Raw genomic sequence first — 15,068 nt, 5'->3', positions numbered from 1 at the left:
TTAAACTAATCAAGACCCTACCTTTAGCTCAAAAACCGGTGTGTCTATGGTCTCCGCTCCATGACGCTTGAAGCAGTTGATTATGGTGTTAAAGACGCGTTCTCGTATAGCCATCTGCTTGGGATTGTAATCCCTAGTGCCCTATAGAAAAGAAACAGAAATGCATATTGTTTTATAACCGGGAATGTACAAATAAACATTTTATAAAGCACTTCAATACGTTACCGCTTCAAACTGTGCATTTGTTTTTTGCTCAATACCATGCTCACCACCCATGCGAGGAACCTTCAAACACTAGTCTGCCATCTAAACCACCTGTAGAGGAAAAGATCAAGGAAACTAGGGCAAATGCAGCTCTTACTTCTAGTGCTGAAAACCACAACAAAAAAAAGAAATCAAAGACCCAGCATTAGGACACGACAATGCACAATCAGTATTTTCAACCTGCATTCAGTCCACTGATGGTTGGCACGGTTACGGGTGCAGCATGGGGAGACCGACACAGGTGGCATACATCGGTTTACAGACGTTTTTGAGATGAACCTAAAGAGAAAAGCTAACCTTCCCACAGAGGGGTTTACCTTCCTAAACTAAAATGTTAATGGATTGTGTTTGAGACTACAGGACACCACTCTAATTGCATCGAAAACGCTATACATATTGTCTGCGCAAAGTTGTTTTCAGCCCACAATCCAGCTAGTGAGACATTCCTTTTAAGGTTGTGTGGTAAGAAAAAAAGTCATAGAAGATTCGAAGTCTAGGGAACTCCGACACATGCCAATCCGAATTCTGCTCCGCAAGGTGACTGTTCTTTAGCTCTAGATTCTGCCATAGTGAATCTGGATAGCACGGACTGTATGGAGTAGTAGGTCAGCCAGTCCTAAAGGGCAAGACGCAATTTATCCCCGACTGCCGGGAATGGGCGTAATGTCTCATCTTCAAATAGGTCCATATCTCGTATGTCACCCCAGGAAGAGGTTTGCCGGCCACTGTCTGCGAGGAGGGACCAAAGCACATCAAGGCCTTGAGGTTAAGCCAGTGCAGGAATTTGTGAACATTGATCACGGTCATTGTGCGCATTCAATGCCACTGGGTAACTGTGGGGCCTATGATAGGGTGGGTTTTGATCCCAGTCGGAAGCCATTTAGGTGAGATGGCAATTATTTCCTCAAGTTTGTAGGGGCTCAATACCTGGAGCACAATGGTTCGCCAGCTAACCGAGGGGTTGAGACAGCGCTTGGCCCAAGATACCTGAGCCACTATTGTAGTAGGCTTTCCATGAAGGAAGGGGCCAGCACCCCTTTGGCCTTAGAGGTCTGGAGAACGGATTTGAGGCGCGCTTTCTTTCACCGCCAAATAAATCTCACCACCATCCTGTCAAAGTCATTGTGAAGCTGTTTACGAGGGTGCAAGGGTATCATAGTGGCTAGATACATTTTGGCATCAAATTCATGTTATGGCGTTTATCCTCCCAATGAGAGAGCAGGAAAGCCTGCCTTCTGTCAAGTTATGCTTTTATTTTTAGCAGGATTGGGGGATAGTTCAGATCGGCTAAATCAGAGAGGTGTGTGTTCACGTTGCTTCCCAAGTATTTCACATGTTGGCTCTGCAGCCTAAAAGGTGCAATGCCACCAGGGTCCCAGGCAGTGCTCCAGTTAAGATTTAGAAGTGGGAGTATGTTACTGCCTATTGTTTTGAAGTTGGGAGTAAAATGATTTTTTAGGTAGCAAAAATGTAAGTCTAATTCCCAATGGGAGTGTTAGGCAGAAACCTGTGCAGTTCCCATTGGGAACACTGCAAAAGATTTAGGACTACAGGTGTTAGCAGTAAACCCACTTGGTAGCAGTCTGTACCACCCAGATTTACCTGGTAGCTGTTGCTGAGCAGTCAGACTTCCCTCAAGAAGAGTTAAGCAGTATGCAAAGTATACACAATAGGCACTCAGACACAATAGCACAAGCAAACACTGACCAGAGCTTTGGTATCAAAGTATATAATTATTTATTTAAAAAACACACTATTTGAAACACTCCAGCACTCTTATTGTAAAACACTCTAAACACAGTTACTATTATGATATATACAACCCTTATTCCTTATCAGACAAGTCTTAGTTAACACCACTTATTTCCAGACAGAGGTGAGCGCTTAACTATAGATGGCACTCCAATAAGTTCACGAAAAAGGGAGGGAAAAAGACAGAATAAGTGAAGATACACCACTCTAAGATTTAGGAACACTTTTAGCAAGGCAGAAGAGCAAAAGTCACTGGCGAGCCAAAGTCCATAGGCTAGGCCCACTCTTAGAGAGAGCAGAGCACAAATGCGCCCAAGATCACACAGTTACACTAGGCTTTGAAAGTCTTGCAGAGAGTTCGAAAAGAGTTTAGAGATGCTCAGAAAAGTTTAGCCAGGGTGTCCCAGGCTAACCCAGGTTTGAAAGCCGGGGGCTAAATCTACCCCGTACAGTCGGTGGCAAGGGAAGCCAGGCGGAACATGGTACCTTAAGTGGGAAGGATCCTCCAGCGGTGGCAGTTGTTCCTGGCAGCGGGTGCAAGTCTCGACGTCGTCCAGAGGAAGAGAAGATCTCGACTTGGAGGAAAGATGAAGGTCGTTGCACTGCCAGGGAAGAAACCAGCCGCAGAGTTTCCCGGTTAAAGGTATTACCCTTTATTTCGCGGTCGTGGTAAAACATGGTATTCCGGTTGCCGGGGTGCTTGGCACAGGCAAGGCGGCCACGAGATGCGTCGGGAAGGCGAAAAGACGGTGAAACTGGTTATCCCACCAGTCAAAGGAAGAAGACTATCCGGCGGGAGATCTCCTCTGTTGTTGGGAAAAGTGGTGAGACGGTTCAGCAGGGCTCCACCGGTGGTGTCGTCGTAGCAGGTCGGCTCAGCTTCTCCCTCGTCCGATTCTTAGGTCCTGTGGCGACTTCTGAAGTTCCAGTCCCCAAAACCCTGATTTTATGCAGCAAAACCCCATTCACTCAGCCTAGCTGTCACTCAAACATGCTAAGTGGTGAGCCGGCCGGCTCACCACTTGGGCCAATCAGGACGGAGTGCGACTTGAGTTGCCTAGGCAACTCAGTCCAGGGTGCCTAAATCCCCCTCCACCCCTCCTAAGTACCCCAGACAGAGTGGCACCACTTTGGAGGGCTTCTGTGGAGAAGCCCGCCAAAAAAGTGGAACAAAGAACTCGACTTGGGTTGGAGTCATAGAAGAGAACACAAACGCCATTTTAGAACCGAGTTTTGGCAAAAAATACCAACCGGAGAATTAATAATAAATAAATAAACCGACGGTATGTTCGAGGCTATCGTAATTAAATAAATAAAGATAGTAGCATTGAACAATGGGAAAATCCCATAGAGAAATATTCGCGGTTGAATATAAAAAATAGTATCCACTGCCACCAGCCAAAAATCGATCAGGGGGGACGGAGACGTGCCCCCTCGACTAACAGACCCCGGGGCAATCGAATTGCCCCAGCCAGTACGTCCACAATATGATGGTTTGTACTGGTTCTGTTCAGAATTCAAGACTAGTAAAGTCAATGGTGACTTTACATGCCCTGGGAGACAGTAGTCAGACCCAGGGTATGGAGTCTATACTGGGGGGTCACTATGACACCCCTGTGTTACTGCACGGAGGGTGCTGTGTAACACACATCACAAAAACACATGAAGCCCTATGGAGTAAAAGACCCCATAGCCCATTAAACACATCTATAGTCAAAGGAATACACTCAAATCATGTCCAAGAGTGAGGGTAAAAGAGTCTCACTCTTGGCAGGAGAAAAAAAATAAACCCCAAAAATCCATCAAAGCTGCTGGGGGACTCACTAGGTTAGGAAATTCAGCCTAAACAGAGAATTCTCCCTAACAGGGAGTATTTTATAATTAAGTAAAAATATGCTTTAACTGGAAATGGAAATGTTTTTGTAGTAATTTCTTTGCACCTAGTTATTCATGCACATTAAAAGATACATGTTTACTTCTTCTGATCAGGCAGTTATAAAAGTATTTTCTTCCAAATGGTACTGCATACACTACTGGTCCATACATATCCATGGTGCTGTGAGGGTGAAAGCAGGAGCACAAGGTTGTACATGTCTTCTTCCTATTTTTTGTTGGGAGTATTTGTCTATTTGTAGTGAGAAAAGGTGGATGATACACACCTTATCTGTAGGGCTGGCCCCAGGGTACGTCAGACCATAAGGGCTTAATCCCAATTGACACAGCCTGCAATCGGCCAGGGTTCACCCAAAATTACCAAAAAAATATGCCCGAATGCGTGAGTTAGCCCAATTCTGAGCGACTGAAAAGTTCTAACAAATCACGCATTCAGTGCTGTGGGCTGCCGGGGTATCCCCCGCACCTTTGCTCGCTGTATTGTGAGAGTGTGTCCCCCCCGCAGCTGTCCCAAAAATAAATGTGTTTTAAAAAAAGTCGCGGTCCCCGATCACTGAAGTGAAAGGGAACAGGCATTGCAGGGACCAGCGAGTTGGAGGCAAGGTAAGGTGTGTGTGTGGTGTGTGTGGTGTGTGTGTGTGGTGTGTGTGGCAAAGTCAGAAATGCTCAAGGGAGAAAAGAACAAAGGTTATTTCGAAAAAATTATCTTTTCTCCCTCAAACATTAACTTCGTCCTTCTACCCCAATTCATCGGCCCATACTCCAGCAATATTGCTCGGTTGCGGGGTAAGGAGCAGGCACAGTCGCTAATATACAGTAATAGGTCATCTGCATAGAGGGAGATTCAATACTCTTCAGTCCATCCCCCCCATAGCTTCAATGCCAGTGGCTCGAACGCTAATGCATACAAAAGAGGAAAGGCTCAGAAGTATGCCCATTAATGACAACATTGGCACGAGGAATGTCATATAGAAGTTGGATCATGGGCAGGATTGGTCCGGTTAGGCCACACCCCTGAGGACCATGAACATATAGTCCCACTGCACCCGATTGAACGCCTTTTTAGGACCTAGCGACAGGACTATGTCATCTGGTTTGAAGGGCCCCTTGATTACATGAAGTTAATGGTTGTTAAATTGTACGACAAGTGACAGTGATGTATAAAGTCTGCCTAATCCTGATGCATCAGTGCTGGCATATATTTCTCGAGGCACTTTGCTATGCATTTTGCTAGGATTTTCGCATCAGCGTTTATTTTTTCAAAACTTTATTTGTTCTATCACAATCATTGTTTCGTATCAACAGTGACATCGGTGCCTTGGTGTTACAGACTGTTTATTTTAGTCACTTTTACATATTCACCCTTAGGTTGCCGACTGTGAATTGATCTGCCTTAATCCAACATTGCAACAACTTATCCCCGTCCCTACCTCCCCCTCCAACCCGTCCCCTGGTTGATCTGGTCTGGTTCATTGCTCGGTAGAGACAATGTGACTTTTTAGTAGGCATAGCTCGTTGGTTCGGGTTTCCTCTAGACCTGGATTTGTGTCCTCAGTTTTGTAGTGCTCTCAGTAGTATTATAACCATACAATAGGGCAAATTCTACGAAGGAACAAGTTACTTACCTGTAACTGTTGTTCTCCAGCATGGGTCTGGCATGGATTCACATGCTCATGAATATTCCCCGTCGTCAGGCTGGGAATCCTCGGTAAAGAAAAAACCAGTATCAGTTTCGTTTCTGATCTGTCTTTCGTAGTAATAACCAATCACTGGTCTCTGCGTCATACTGACCACAGCCAATGACTGCCCTCTACCTAAGCACCGCCTCTGGCAGCCATCTTCAGATTTGGAAGCACGTGAAGTGGCAGTATGACCAAGTGAAGAGCCGCAGAGGGGTAGGCGGGAGGGTTCGCATGTGAATCCATGCCAGACCCATGCTGGAGAACAACAGTTACAGGTAAGTAACTTGTTCCTTCTCCAGCATGGGGTCTGGCATGGATTCACATGCTCATGAATAAAGAATACATAGCAGTAACCACATGCACAACCACGGGAGGTGGCAAAGGCTCAACATTAAGCATCACATCAACTCAACATTAAGCATCTTACCTCCTCACCAGGCTCACCTCAGGCGAACAGGTTGCGCAGCACTGCTTGGCCGACCCTGGACTCCTCCCTGGAATCCTGGTCGACGCAGTAGAATTTCGTGAAGGTGTGCGTCGACCTCCACGTAGCAGCCCTGCATATGTCCAGCAGGGGCACACCAGATAGGAACGCCGTGGTAGCTGCGATCGCTCTGGTGGAATGGGCTCTCGGACGGCCAGGCAGCGGTCGGTTTGCCAACCGGTTACAGCACATGATACAGCCGGAGAGCCATCTGGAGATGGAAGCCTTCGAGAGAGCCTTCCCCTGATTGACAGGTCCAAAGTTCACAAAGAGTTGTGACGTCTTCCGAAAACCCTTCGTGCGGTCCACGTAGAACTTCAGCGCTCTAGCTACATCCAGCGAGTGCAAAGTCCTCTCAGCCGGCGACGAAGGCGACGGGAAGAACACAGGTAACACCAAGGGTTCGTTGAGATGGAAGTCCGACGGTACCTTGGGCATGAAGGAGGGGTGCGTCCTGAGCACTACCCTCGCATCGTGGAAAGTCAAGTACGGGGCCTTGCAGGAAAGGGCCTGGATCTCTCCCACTCGTCGTGCGGAGGTGATGGCCACAAGAAAAGCTGTTTTCCACGATAGAAACTTCAACGGGGCCGAGTGCAGAGGCTCGAACGGAGGTCCCATGAGCTTGGTCAGCACCACGTTGAGCTCCCACGCCGGGGCCGGAGCCTTCACCGGCGGGAACGATCTGAACAGTCCCTTCATGAACTCTTTCACCAGACGATGAGACCACAAGGACGTCCGCCCCGTGGTTCTGGTGTATCGGGAGATCGCAGCAAGATGAATCTTGATGGACGCGTGTGCCAGACCAGCTTTGGCCAGCGTCAGCAGGTACGGCAGTACTTGGGGAGCCGTAATCCGTAGAGGGTTAATCTTCTGTGCGTGGCACCAGACAGAGAACCTCTTCCATTTGTGTCCGTAGCATTTAAGAGTCGAGGACGCCCTGGCCTTTGCAAGAACCTCTCTGCAATCGGCCGGTATGTCGTATCCTCCAAACTCTAGCGCTGCAGGAGCCAGGCCTGCAAGTTCAGCGACTTCGGGTCGTGGTGGAGGATGGCGCCTCCTTCCCTGGAGAGTAGATCCGCGTCCGCCGGCAGCTTGATCGGCGGGGACGCTGACAAGTCCAGAAGGTCCGGGAACCATATCTGCCTCGGCCACGCAGGTGCGACGAGGATCATCCTGCACCGTGACCTCTTGAGCTGGTTGACGAGCCGGATTAGCAGAGGCAAGGGAGGGAACGCGTAGAGGAACAGGCCCTCCCAGGGGAACGAGGAAGCATCGCCCATGCTCCTCGTCTGGGGAAACCTGCTGGCGAACCTCCGGCACTTGGTGTTCGTCGCCGTCGCGAACAGGTCGATCTGGGGTGTGCCCCACCGTCGGAAGAGGCGATCCACCAGATCCTGCCGTAGTTCCCACTCGTGGCACGAGCGCAGCTCCCTGCTGAGTGAGTCGGCGATGGTGTTTTTTATCCCCTCCAGATGAAACGGCACCAGAAAAATCCCTTGGGCGACGGCCCAATGCCACAGGTCCTGCGCCTCCTTGGACAGCGCTGGGGACCTGGTTCCGCCCTGTTTCCTGATGTAAAACATGGTGGTGGTGTTGTCGGTGAAGATCCTCACCACCTTGCCCTTGAGGGACGGAAGGAAGGACCTGAGGGCCCAAAACACTGCACGGAGCTCCAGGACGTTGATATGCAGGGACTTCTCCGTCGGGAGCCAGAGTCCCCTTGCGTGCAGATTTTCGGTGTGCGCTCCCCACCCTTCCAGGGAGGCATCCGTGGTCACAGTCTCCTGGTGGGCTGGGGTCTGGAAGTCCATGCCCGCCGTCAGATGCGCGCGGGTGCCCCACCACCGTATCGCTCGTCGGAAACTCTCGTCGAGCTTGATCCTTTCCTCGAAGCTGCCCGTCGTCTGGATCCAGCGCGCATCCAGGAATTCTTGCAACGGGCGCATCCGGAGCCTGCACATGGGAATGAGGTACATGCAGGAAGACATCATCCCGAGGAGGGACTTGATGGACCTCACTTTGGCCGCGTCGGCCACCAACATCCGTTGCACCTTGCCCAAGATGGTCCTGGTCCTCTCCTCCGACGGGGAGGCCAGAAGGGACACTGTGTCGAGCCTCGCTCCCAGAAACAGTGCGACTTGCGCGGGCACCAGGTGGGATTTGGCGTAGTTCACGGAGAATCCCAGGTCCGTGAGGAGTTGGACGGTCCTTGCCGTGTGGACCACGGCGAGCTCCCTCGTCTTGGCGCGGATGAGCCAGTCGTCCAGGTAGGGGTAGACGTGAATCCCCTCGCGGCGCAGCTGCGCCGCCACCGGTGCGAGGCACTTGGTGAATACCCTGGGTGCCGACCGTAGTCCGAAGGGAAGGGCTTTGAACTGGTAATGACGCCCTTGGACCACGAATCTGAGGAATTTGCGGTGCCCCTTTAGGATGGGAATGTGGAAGTAGGCATCCTCCAAATCCAACGACGATAGGAAGTCTCCTTCCTCCAGCTGACCCAGGATGTGCTGGAGGGCCAGGAGAAGTTGAGGGACATGAAGTTCTTTCCTGGCCACGGGGGGGGCGCGCGGGCACCTTCTTTGAAACTCGAGCGCGTGGCCCCGGGCCAGGGCGTCCAGCACCCAACGGTCGGTGGAGATGGACTCCCACACGCTGACGAAGCCCGCCAGCCGGCCTCCCACCGGGGTGCTTCGGTGGGGGCCCGACCCCACGGCCGGTTCAATCCTGCTTGGACGCGGCCTTGCCGCCTTGACCTCCTTGGCGACGACGGCGGGGTCCGCTAGACTTACCTCGTCCTCTGTAGGCCTCTTGCGACGACGAGCGGGCCGCTTGACGGTAGGAAGCGAAACCGCCGCCGGAACCTTTGGAGGCGCCCTTGCCTCCGCCGCTCCGAAAGGGCGTCCGTCGTTGCAGGACTCCAAGGGCCCGGGCCGTCTCAGTATCCGCCTTGATGGCCTGAAGGGAATCGTCCACTGTCTTCCCAAACAGGTTGTTCCCGTCGAAGGGCATGTCCAGGACTCTGGTCTGGACGTCCTGCCGGAAGTCCGTAGCTTTGAGCCATCCACGACGTCGAAGGCAAACGCCGTTGCCCAGCTGGCGGAACCCAGTGTCGGCGATGTCCGTCGCCACGGTGATGGCGTGGTCCGAGGCCACCTCACCTTCCTGCAGGATCTCAAGGGCCTCCGCCCTCTTGTCGTCCGGCAGAAAATCCAGCAGGGGAGCTATCTTGTACCAGAGCTCCCTGTCGTAGCGGGCCACGATAGCCAAGGCGTTGGCCGCTTTAATCGTCGTCGCTGCCGACGAGATGACTCTACGTCCCATAGTATCCAATTTCTTTCCCTCGCCGTCCGGCGGGGAAGTCGATGTGGAGGCCGCACCCCCCCCCCCCGCTTTCTTCCTGGCTGCCGCGGAGACGACGGAGTCCGGGGTAGGCTGCGCCCGGAGGCATAGGGGGGCCGTGTCCGGGACCCGGTACTTTTTCTCGTACCGGTCTCTTCTAGCTGGCGTCGTGGAAGGGTTCTTGAGGAGGGAAAGGCCCTCATCCCAAATGTCGTCCAACAGAGGCACTGCGAGGACCGTCTTCCTCTTGGCCTCGCGCCGCTGATAAAGGAAGCCTTCCTTTTTCTTCTCCTCAGGGCAGAGTTGGAAAAGCTCGGAAGCCCTGGAGATCATGGAGTGGAAAGATCCGATCTCGTCGGGCGGAGAGGCCCTGGTGGGAGGCGACGACGGAAAATCCTCGTCGTATGCCTCGTCGTCCGTACCCGTCGCTGCCGTGTCAGTCCCCGTATCATCCCCTCGGGTGGACGGGGAGGAGGGCTGGAAGGGGCGCGACGGTTGAAAAGGAGGTGGTGGATGGATCCTTCTTTTCTTGGTAGGGGGAACACCAGAAGGTCCCGGTTCTGGCTCCCCCGACGGGAGAGGTTCCTCCGTCGGTAACGGTAGCCTCGTCCTTATCTCGGAGCATAAGGACTGTATGGCCAACAAAATGGCCGCCGAGTTGTCTTGCGGCGCTGGCAGAGGGGAATCCGACGGGCGAGCAGGGGCCCCGTCGGTATCCTCGACGATGTCGTCGTCGTCACCTGCGTCGGGGTCCATTCCGACGGGCTGGCCTTCTTCCACGCCTAGGCCGTGGCTTAAGACCTCGATCAGCTCCTCCTCTGAGGTTGAGGCCGACTCTACGACGACGCCCTGCCCCCCCTTCTTCTTCCCCACGGAGGGTTTCACGGGGGTTCTATCGATGGGCACAAAGGAAGACTCCCTCCGAGGAGGCAGGGAGATTCTGGGCCCTGAGGTCGCCACCACTGGTGCAGCCACCACAGGCTGAGCCAGGGCCGCCGCGACCGTTTCGATAGAGGGCTTGGTCGGATGGATCAAGGCCTTCACCACCTTAGGTGCGCTCACCGCCTTATCCTTGAGGGAGGGGGCACTGCCACGCTCCTCCTCTGCCTTAGAGCTCGACCGGGGCCTCTCCAGGAGCTTCGCCGGGTGCTCGGCCTTCCTCTTACCCGACCCAGAGCGTTGGCTCGTGGTTGATGGTGCCGGGGAGGGTGCGCCCTGCCTGGCGCCCGTAGAGCCCGACCGTTCGGCGCTCCCGGTGCCAGCGGACTCGCGGTGCTTGGCCTTATGTTGGGCCCCCGTCGCCGGGGCGCCCTCAAAGGTCTTAGAAGACCGCTCGGATTTCTTCTTCTTCTCGCCAGACGGGCTCTTACCCTCCAGCCAGTTGGCGAGACGTTGATGGCGGTCCTTCATGGTCCGTTCCGACATGTTGCCGCAAAACGCACAGTCCTTCTCCACGTGCGTCTTGTCCTCATGAAGGCAGTAAAGGCAGAAAGAGTGTTCGTCCTCCTTGAAGACGTTCTGCAGCTGGCATCCAGGGCAGACCCTGAACAGCTTTCCGGGCGTCGAGCTTCCCTTCTCCTGGGCCATCTCCGAGACCGGGCCTGAGAAGCTTCTGGAGTCCTCCGAAGTGTAGCTCGACGAATCTTCACCCTTGAGGGGCACAGATGAATCCGACACGGGTCCCCGTTGATCGGATGTAGGATCGGTGGAGCTTGAGGCTCTTTTGACCGAAAGAATCGAAGTTTTTTGTGAAAAGCGCGAAAAAATAGCACTAACGCTCGAGAGCAATAGCACGAGGATCCCAACACATGAACGTGCGGTAAAAATCTGAAGATGGCTGCCAGAGGCGGTGCTTAGGTAGAGGGAAGTCATTGGCTGTGGTCAGTATGACGCAGAGACCAGTGATTGGTTATTACTACGAAAGACAGATCAGAAACGAAACTGATACTGGTTTTTTCTTTACCGAGGATTCCCAGCCTGACGACGGGGAATATTCATGAGCATGTGAATCCATGCCAGACCCCATGCTGGAGAACATTATCTACTAAGGGTATAGCCCTTAGTAGATCATGTTAACACAAAAGGAGTAGGCAACACACATCTGTGTTACAAGTTATTAGCAGCCAAAAAAGGGACCCAAGAGAGTTCCAGTTGGTAAAACAAAACCCAAGAGTTACTGTGGTATGGGCCCTGATTATTATTAGTAGAGTGGGTAACAAGGCTGTGAAAGAAGACAGAAGGATAGAGCGAAAAAGAAATGCTATCCCTGCCTACAGTGCGCTCTCAACTAGGTTGCGGTGTTACGCCCGTCTAATAGTGACAGAATAAGAATGAAATTACCAACTTCTATGATGTGTAATACATTCAGCCTTGTAAATCCAATACCACTCTCCTCCAGATTAGTTTAAATCGGAAGAGAATACAAGTAAAAGAAGCACTCCAGGGGGGGTAAAGAGGATAGATTCTTCCTCTTTAGAGACTCGTGTGGCATCTAATGGTATAGACAATTCTTTAATAACCCATTGATTGTCACACTGACCCTGGGTTGCTAGGGTTAAAAATGACAAAAAGGAAGAGGACAGATTCCTATTCCGACAACACAAAGACAATACAGTCACGACTTCCCATACAGAACTTATTTTTACTAACGGGAAGTAGGACGAAAACGGTTTGCTCAAGCTAAAAAATAGGCAGATTGGTGCCTTCTTAGATGTAACAAACACCGTCGGTGCTCTCAGTAGTGCCGGTCTATAGAATTGTCCTTCCTTCTCTCTGACAAACGCAAGAAAGAGGTCCCATACCGCCCGAAGTTTTTGGTGCCTGTCCGTCTTCATGGCCCCCACATTCCGAATTTTTATCCACCAGCATGCTAGGATGGTACCACCTAAAACATATTTCGTATGCCGTTTCTCTGATGGCAGTGCATCTGGAAGTTTTATGTGCTCGCCTCCAAATTTGAGCCCATTCAAATCCGTTGCCCAATTGTCCATGTATGAAAGGTTGTCCCCCACTTGTGCCTTATCCAGCAGCCTGTTACATCAGCGTTTATTAAAGAGATGAGCCTGTATGCGCTGCAGTGTTGTGGGTCACAACCCTTATTGTGGAAAACAACAATGCCCTGCTTCGGTCGCCTCTCTAAACTAGTTTAGGGGCAACAACATTGCTCAGCTGCATGTATATATCAATGGGCAGGACATCAGGGACCGACGCTTGCCTGTAAGTCTGCTAACTGTATGGACAAACTCCTCACCGTTTTGGGTGTGTTGATCACCTGCAGGGCATCTTGTGACAGTCGGGAGTCTGAGTGGGCGTAGGAAGTCATTGATTGAACCCATATCCCTCTCCGGAGAAGCATATATTTCCCTATAATATTCTGCAAATCGCTCGTTAATGGTTCTATCCCTTACCAAGGAGTTTCCTGCGCTGTCTCTTATGATGTCCATTTGTGGGTGCTGCTCTCCCCCGCAACGCTAGGGCCAGTAGGCGGAGCAGGCGGTACCCCTCCGTGTACATCATATGGGCCCATTTACTAAATGCTTTCTGAGCTCTCAGTGTATACAGCTGTGGAAGTTCAGATCTGGTACAAACCATACGTATTTTGAGAGATTTTGTGTGTGCGCTTGTCTGACAGAGGTGCACAGAGCAATTTCTCCTGCGATTTTCCAGATGTGTAGCTTGAATGCCCATCGTGAGATACACTGTCCTCGTAGGTAAGCCTTAAAGGAATCCCAGCACCGCAAGACAGGGAAGTCGTCAGCGAGACTGGTGCACCAGAACTCTTCTGCATCGTCTATAAGAAGTTGTATAACGTCAGGGTGGTTAAGGGCCATTAGGTTGAGATGCCAGGACGGGGTGCGTTGGACCTCGGTTGATAGTGTGAAATTAATGAGTACAGGTCCATGACCGGACAGTACCTTAGGGAGAATAGGGCATTTCGTATTGATATGTATGGCATTGCTAGGAAGGAAAGAAAAGAGGATCCAAACTGGAGCCCTGGCGTCCCCTGCACACCTTTATGTTGCGTCGAAAAGATGCATAAGTATCTATTCAAGGAAACTTATTGGCAATACAATTAGAAATATTCAATTGAAAAGCAGGTTTATCCAATTATTGTAAATCAGTCACATTGTTCGAGTATTAAAAACGTATTGTTTATTCCAAACGCAAATGACAGAGAAGGTTCCGTTCATTGAACGACGCGTTTCGAGAAGCAAATTCTCTTCTTCATGAGCCAAAGATCGTGCAAAAGAACTAAATGTAGAGAACATAAAAATAAAAGATAAGGGAAGAAAATCAGGATTGTATAGCTATCAAGCCAATTCAACAACATGCATTATATTCATAATTGCAGAGTTGCATTTTATCATTATGCTGTATGTCACAGTGTTTACAGTCACAGAAAAAAACCAGGATTGAGTTTAATTTTTTTTTTTTTTTTTTTTTTTTAACTTTTGTTTATTGGCAGAAAGTTAAGACAGGCATAGCACACACTGCACCCAGGCAACCAGGAACTACAATCACATATTTAGACTTTACATTATGTAACATAACAATCCGTTCAGTAAGGGGTGAAGGAGGATTGATAGCACGAAAAAGGGCGAAATGATCAGTCCTTATGGTGGATCAGGCGGAGCAGGCAGGGGAGTGGAGCTCCATTCCACCCAGTCTATTGTTCAGGTAGCTACAAAACTCGGTCCACCCATTTTGTAGGCGGGAAGGCATGGGCAGGGATCCAATATACTCCTCCTCACACACCTGTACCCATGTGAGTGCCTTCAACCACATCTCAACACTGTAACATGCACTTTTTAGCGACAGCAGCACTTTCATATAAAAATCTTGACATTTTATTTGCATTTTCACCAGCCCATGTACCAAACAACAAGGCCAAAGGATCGAGGTCCACAGCGGATCCGACTATCTCCGATAGCGCTGTTGTCACCTCTGTCCAAAACGCGTTTAGCACGGTGCAAGACCAAAACTTATGTATATGATCAGCTGCTTCCGATTTACATTTCGGGCATGTGCGGGTCGGGGTGTGTGTGAACTTTGCTACTCTCTGAGGTGTATAATAAAGCCTGGTAAGGAGTTTATATTGTATGCAGCGGAATCTGGGGCTCAGGGAAATTTTGCATGTGTGAGCACACATTATCTTCCACATCAGATCAGTGATTTCCATTTCTAGCTCCCTGGCCCATGCCTCCCGTGGTTTGAGGGACCCATACTCCACTTTTTCCAATTGCATTTTATACAGAGAGGATATTATGCCACTGCCGCCTGCGGAGTTTGCAATGTATTGAAGTTCAGGAGAGTCAGGGGCTCGTCTGGGTAGGAGGGCCACATTGCACGGACCGCTGCGCGTAACCTGAAGTATTGTAGCAGCTCCAGTGCTGAGATGGAAGGTCCGGGCCGCCACGTTTGAGGGGTGATGAATTTACCGTCGGGATATAGATCAGTAAGTGCCCAATAGCCCAGGTTCTTCCAGTGACGCAGAAAATGTTGGTCGTGTGTGGGGGAGAGTCCAGGAAATTGCCATATGGGGAGCCATTTATAGTATGGGCAATGTTCTTGATCCGAATTCAGAATGTAATTCCACGCTCTAATCATGGTAGCCACAGGGTCTGACGGGGCGTCTGTTTGGAATGTTCGATGAA

The 15,068-nt window shown here is 50.9% G+C and overlaps 1 protein-coding gene across 1 annotated transcript in view; it reads right to left on the bottom strand.

Moving 5' to 3' along the window:
- Positions 1-15,068, bottom strand: part of HARS1 (histidyl-tRNA synthetase 1) — a 654,862-nt gene that overhangs the window by 473,554 nt on the left and 166,240 nt on the right. The window contains exon 3 of the mRNA XM_069654217.1: positions 22-141. Coding sequence (XP_069510318.1) covers positions 22-141 — 120 coding nt within the window. The remainder of the gene's footprint in view (positions 1-21; positions 142-15,068) is intronic.

This window comes from Ambystoma mexicanum, chromosome 3q (genome assembly GCF_040938575.1).
Source record: "Ambystoma mexicanum isolate Mex_15411 chromosome 3q, UKY_AmexF1_1, whole genome shotgun sequence".
Lineage (NCBI taxonomy): Eukaryota > Metazoa > Chordata > Amphibia > Caudata > Ambystomatidae > Ambystoma > Ambystoma mexicanum.
Note: the sequence above shows the minus strand (reverse complement) of the source record. Positions and strands in the feature narration are given on the sequence as shown.